The 6,491-nt window shown below is 46.3% G+C and overlaps 1 protein-coding gene across 1 annotated transcript; it reads right to left on the bottom strand.

Annotated features, from left to right (window-relative positions):
• Window positions 1-2,269: 2,269 nt before the first annotated feature.
• Foxi3 (forkhead box I3) lies at window positions 2,270-3,540 on the bottom strand (the record flags this gene model as incomplete). The annotated part of the gene is given in 1 exon segment (XM_013514600.1): window positions 2,270-3,540. A coding segment is annotated over 1 exon segment (614 nt), but the record flags the coding sequence as incomplete, so codon positions are not given.
• Between the last annotated feature and the right edge of the window lie 2,951 nt (window positions 3,541-6,491).

Here is a 6,491-nt window from a genome sequence, read left to right as displayed (position 1 = left end):
GTATTAATAGAAATAATCAGGTGTGAAGAAGGAAATTACCCAAAGAAACTCTAATTAGGAACCGGAACATTCAAAGACTCTGCCTCCAGCGTGCTGGGCTAACCAGATCTGAGCTTGGCTCACAGCCGACTTCTCTAGGAGAAAAGCCAGCACACAGGACAGAAACTGGTCTGTTCTGCAGGCCCAGGCTGACCTAGCCAGGGCCCAACTACTGGCCCTAGGGCCTACCTGGACAGGCTTGCTGCATTGGCAGGTTGTGGGTGTTGGGTGAGATCAATCCTCCATGGGCTGAGCCCCCCACCCTCCTGGGGTTCACCCGAGTGGCTGCGCTCAAGGCATCGCATGGGTAGGGGGCACTGCTGAGCCTCTGACACACAGGACAAGCTGGGCAACAAGGACTCATCCCGCCCCTAGGGCAGCACAAGGCTGATGCTGAGGAACCCTGGTGGACGACGCTGGGTTTTGCGTTCCTTCCAGCTAGGGCCAAGTCCAGGAGTCTGGCAATTTCCTTGGGAATGATGGCTTCCCCCAGAATCATACCCAAAGCTGAAGGGAGGAACCATTACTGTTAGAAATAAACGTGCAGCATAGAGACTCTCCCCAAAGAATAACTGTTTTATTCCAGCTCTTTCAGAAGCTAAGTCGCTCAGAGTCCATGTCACGATTCTTCTCTGCCCACCCTGTACTTTCTAGGGAAAAAATTTTTCTTTGCTGTCTTTGTTCACATTATAAATTAATTCACAATATAGACTTGATAGAAACAATATAAAAGTACATGATTTTTTCACATACAAAAATAATCATAGAAACAGGTTTTGGGGATACACCGGAGTGGGGTAGGTAGTCTCTTTGGTCGTCTTTCTGCACTATAGCTAAAAGGCAATGGCATTTCCTTATTTCTTTAAAAAAAAAAAAAAGGCAAGGGTGATATAATCTGTACCTCACAAGCCATAGAAAAATAATCCTCCCCAAATTCCCCACGTTTATTCCTAAATAAATTTTAAAGTAACGTTGTGAGAATCTTTTAAAAAAATACACAGGGATAAATTTCTTTTACAATGTGCATGACAGTTTCTAAAAATCTTAAAAACACCCAACTATCCTCACATCAAAGGCCCAAAAACATGGTATGAAGGCAACTCATAGGACATTATTGTCATTTCAGTGGAAAGCTATTCTCCTAAACCCAACAACTATCTGCATTTTTAAATTAATACTTCTGGGACACTTTGCCATTCTAATATCTCAGGGTCTCTGCCGGACCTGGGAAGGAGACCACAAAAGTGATTCCAAGATACCTCTGAGAAGTGAAAGAAGTCTAAAATAAATAAAATTATACATATATTTTTTTAAAATCTGACCACAAATGGTTTCTCATAGTAAAAGCTACAAAAATCCCATTTAAAAACTGTTCTAATTGTAAAATTCAATAATACTTTGTTAGAAAATGAAATATCCAGGACACAGCTAAGAGAGATAGGATGCTGCTAACCATCACGCGCTGGTCCTCTCTGACCTTGGACAACAGCAGCAGGATAAGACAGAGGTGGTATTGCTTCTGCTGCCCAGGAAAACCATTCCAAATGACTTATTTCAGCCAGCTGTGGTGGTGCACACCTGCAATCCCAGCACTCAGGAGACTGAGACAGGAGGATTCCAAGTTGGAAGCCAAAGGGCTACAGAGTTCAAGGACTGCACAGGCTACATAGCTAGAGCTTGTCTCTTGCGGTTTTGATCTAAAATGTCCCACAAAAGTCTTTTTTTTTTTCCTTTTGGTGTTTAGAGACAGGGTCTCGCTGTGTAGTTCAGGCTGGCCTTGAGCTCATGGCAATCCTCCTGCCTCAGCCTCCCAAGTGCTGAGATTATAGCCATGCATCACTATGCCCAGTTTGGAAGGGTATATTTTTGTTCTAGGCTCTTCTCTCTCTGCCTTCCAGCCACCACAGCCTGAGCAGCCTTCTTCCGTCATGCCCTCTTACTGTGCCATTTCTGTCGTGGAGCCTGCCAACCATGGCCTAAAACCATGAACCCAAACCAAGCTCTCCTCTAAATAAATTGCAGGTAGCAGGCAAGAAACTAATACACTGTCTCAAAAGACAAGACAAAAACAAAAACAAAAAACAAAAATCCAAACAACAACAAACCCCCCAAAAAACAAAAGGAAAGGAAAGAAAGACTTTTAATTAGAATTAGAATCTTTGGTTAGGTGAGTTCTAGCTCCATCCCTAGCCCCTTCCATTCTTACGGAAGTCTACCCATGAGACTGGTTCGTTTTTAAGAATCAGAACAGTGAAGTTACAAGCACCAGCTCTAGCAATGTTCAGTGTGACTTGGGCCAGCGACCTAACATCTCAGAGTTCTACCTCCCTCAAAACGAAAACGAGGGCTGGTCATGCCTACCTCCCATGGTTGCTGTGAGGGTAACAGGGTAATATGTGCCAAAAAAAAAATGTGTCCAGTCATCTACTATAGCACTCCGAACACAGGGCTGGATGTATTTTATTGCTACTGGTACCCACCAGATATCAGGCAGAGGGGACCTGTGAGCTGCAATACAGTTCAAGGATTTGTGGCATTTCCTATAAAATTTCAGATTACCTGGCTTTTCTAGAAAGCCCGACACCCTGCCACATAGAAGCCAACCAGCTGCTCAGGGCAGGCTTCAGCCGACCTCTCTCTACTGCTTCAGGTGCAGCTGCTGTGGTCCTCGCAGTCAGGAACTCCACTGGCTTATGTTTTGGAGCTGCTGGAATAGTGACAAACAGAACAGAGGTGGTCCCAGCCCACACGGGGCTCACAGGCTACCTGTGTCTGCATCGATCCAGAGACACCTGGACAAGCTCCTTGGAGTTAGGCGTTCTCTGCTTCCCCAGACCACACACAGGACCGCTCAGAAACTTGCTTCAAGTGCAGGCTCTCTCTGTCTCTACACCTCCGAGCCCTCCCGGGGGTAGACGAGGCTGTTAACCATGCTGAAGTTGTAGAAGGGGCTGCTGAAGGGGCTGCTCTGGCCTGTGCTGGTGCTGCTGGCGGAGAAAGGGCTGTAATAGGAAGGTCGCTGGCTGCTGCTGGTGCCACCACTCAGCTGCAAGGTGTCGGAGGAGGCCTCAGGGATGGAGGTGGAGGGGAATGGGCTGCTGGGGGGCAGCTGGGCGCCCTGGATGCCCAGGTGGCGGCTGCCGGGAAAGGACCGCTGGGTGCCGCCGCCGCTGCCACCACTCAGGGTGCTGAGGCTGCTGAGAAAGGTGTTGAGGCAGGGCGTGGAGCTGAGCAGGGAGGAGCCCGGGGAGGACGCAGTACTCTTGGTGCCCTCCAGGGGCTCCGGGGACTGCGGGAGCCGCAGCTGGGAAGAGGGGCTGTCTCCTTCTGGCTTCCTGCCCTCGCCAGCCCCCAGTCCTTCTTCTGATTTTGATGTCCCCACCGCTGCTGCGGCCGAGGAACTAGCGCTGGCTTCAGAGCGTCGCTTTCGCTTCCGACGGAAGTTCCCGTTGTCAAACATTTTCTCACAGTTTGGATCCAGAGTCCAATAGTTACCTTTTCCTGAGGAAGAAAGATGCATGAGTTAGAGGAGGACCTGTTTCACGAAATATCTCCCCAGTGACCCCTTGGGCCCAGTGGTTCCCCGAAACCAGAGACTGTGAAATCCAACACATGCTGCCTTGTTTCCCATACACACCTAAGATGCAGTTTAATTAATAAACTAGGCTTTGGGAAAGATTAACAATAAAATAGAACAATTATAATGTGGTCTCTGCTTATTTCTGGAAATTTCCACTTAATATTTTTTGGGCTGCAGTTCATTTTATTTTTTGTTTTTTTTTTTTGTTGTTGTTTTTTCTGGTACTGGGAATTGAACTCACGACCTTGTGCTTGCCAGGCAGGCGCTGTGCCACTGAGCTAAATCCCCAGCCCTGCAGTTCATTTTAGATAAGTGAAACCCAGAAAGTAAAACTGAGGGAAAGAGAAGATCCCTGTACTCTGCTTTCAACCTGAGCAGAGGGCAAAATTCTCAGTCTGTGGTAGTGTTTTAGCCACTTTTTGGAGGAGACATTCCGTACTTTAAAGAGAAAGCTCGACATGTCTACTACTTCAACCTTAAGACCTAATTCTATTCCGGAGGCACACGCAATAAAATCACGCAATGCATTCTCTTACTCTAGATCCGAAGGGTGTGACCCAGCAAAGCCACCAACTGTGGTGCTATTTAAAACTTGAGCTTCCATTTGTTTTATAAAATGGGGGTCAGTAGTGTGGGGTCTTAAATGCTATCTCAGCATAGAGGTTGGCACACACAAGTGGTGAAAACAAGGTTTTATATTCTTCCCTAAAAGTGCATGGCTCCTGTCCCTGAAACACATCCCACTGGGAAAGAGGCAGCGAGCTGTAAAATCAGTCCACTGTTGGAGGCACATATTTGAAGCTCTAGGCAACTCTGTAGCCAGCATTCACAATGTCGGGCAGGACACGGTGCAGCACATGCCCACAAGCTTTCTGCCCACTGGGCAAACGTTAGGCACTCATTTAATGCATGCAATGCTTGCCTTCTACCTAGAAAATAAACGTCCCTCACTATCAACAACTGAAGTAGAAAAGACGTCAATCAATTCTATCACTCAATGGTTTTTTTGTTTTTTTTCTTCAGTACTGGGAATTGAACCAGTACTAAACTATACTACATCCCCAATTCTTTTTTTAATTTTGACACAGGGGTCTTGCTAATTAGCCCAGGCTGGGCTAGAACTCTTTTTGATCCTCCTGCTTCAGCCTCCCAGAGTAATGAGATTACAGGCGTGTACCACCACGCCCGGTTCGGTAGTTTCTTTTCACTGCTGACAAAAAGAATCCTAGTGTTTGACAGTATTAAGCATTAACCTTGAGTCCCTCACCTGGATAACCTGTTACTGCTCACAGATCCATGGAGATATAGATATGTTAACTGGCCCCACTTTTGAGATGGGGAATGGCGGGGCAGGCTGGTTTGGACTGTATCACACAATCACTTCCAAGGTAAAGCCAGCATTTAAGCAGGCTGGCTCCAGACTCGACTGTTTTTTTCCAGGTCCTGCGGATTGAGCCAGGGCCTTCTTCCTGAGCTACAGGCCCAGCCCAGTTTTACTTTGAGACAGTGTCTGCTAAATGGCCCAAGGCAGCGGCCTGAAATTTGCGATCCTCCTGCCCTTTGAATAGCTAGGATTACCGCAGAGTCTGCATTCTTAACCACGGGGTGAAGACGCCTCTAAGAGTTAGCAGGCAGTCCCGTTGAGCACAGTATTTCCAGTCAAGTTATTTTCTACAGATAGTTGCAGGAAAAATTATGTAATATCTGGATATGTATATTAGGCTCTCTTGGTACCAACAGTGGGTTTTTTTTTTTTTTTTCCTCTCTACAGCCTTGGCTTCCGATTTTTCCTTTTTGGTTTTTATTTTTGGTTTTATTTTGTTTTTGCAGGTACTCATAGCTTTCAAGATACCACCAGTAGCTTTGAACGTATAGTGTGACATTTATAGGAATTCACAGGTAACTGACATAATAATCCTGGGTAATTCAAAGGCCAAATCAAGACATCTTCTACAACAGCATGCCCTGTGCAGCAGAGTAAGCACTAGCTACAGGCGGCCATGGGCACTTGAAATGTGCATAGTTCCAATCGAGATGTGACGTAAAACACACAAGATTTTTAAAGACTTAGACCCAAGAAAATAACATGACCTCACCAGTAATTCTTATATTTGTTATATGTTGAAATGACATTTTGGTTACTTAAAAATGATACAGCTAGCATCTTTTTTTTTTTTTTTATGTAGCTACTAGAACACCTACAATCACATGTGGCTTGTAGTCTATAGTCTATTAGAAATCGCTGCTATAGTGACTTCAGGGACTGGGGAGGCAGCTCAGTGGCAGAGCTTTGATTAACATGCAGAAGGCCCTGGGTTCAATCCCCAACACTACACACACACAATATGCCTTCAGAGATCAGCTTGTTCTAAGCGCCACAGTAGTGTGGGATTAAAATGCTTTCTCTTTTTCCTAATCCAGCTTCCTCCCTGCCAGGCTCTTATCCTGGCCTCCTTGAAAAAAACCTCAAGTAGGATTCTGTTTCTCTCCACCCCCACCTCCCGCGCCGGGGTTAAGAGATACAATCTTGCTGGAGAGTTAGGAGATTTAAGAACTGAGATGTGCTATGTACATCTATCAACTCCCCAGGAGGCATGTGGTCATTTATATATTACAAGCATATATTAATAAAAAAAAAAAAAAAAAAAACTGAACAAGATGGAAGCAATTGGAGTGCTGATTGAGAAATTCCTAACTACCTAAAGGTGTCAACCCCACGACCTGCAGCACGCACCGAGGTTCTCCCAGCCCCGTGCCGCGCGGGTCACGATGCCTGCAGCGCCAGGGTCCCGGTGAGCCGCTCACGGAGCCGGTGGAGAAAGAGGCGCACCGAGCGTGACCGCTTCGGGCTCTTTGTGAAAGACGCGGGATT

The sequence above is a fragment of the Chinchilla lanigera genome, unplaced genomic scaffold, assembly GCF_000276665.1.
Source record: "Chinchilla lanigera isolate Chin_1 unplaced genomic scaffold, ChiLan1.0 scaffold00023, whole genome shotgun sequence".
Lineage (NCBI taxonomy): Eukaryota > Metazoa > Chordata > Mammalia > Rodentia > Chinchillidae > Chinchilla > Chinchilla lanigera.
This window is presented reverse-complemented; position numbering and strand designations above follow the sequence as displayed.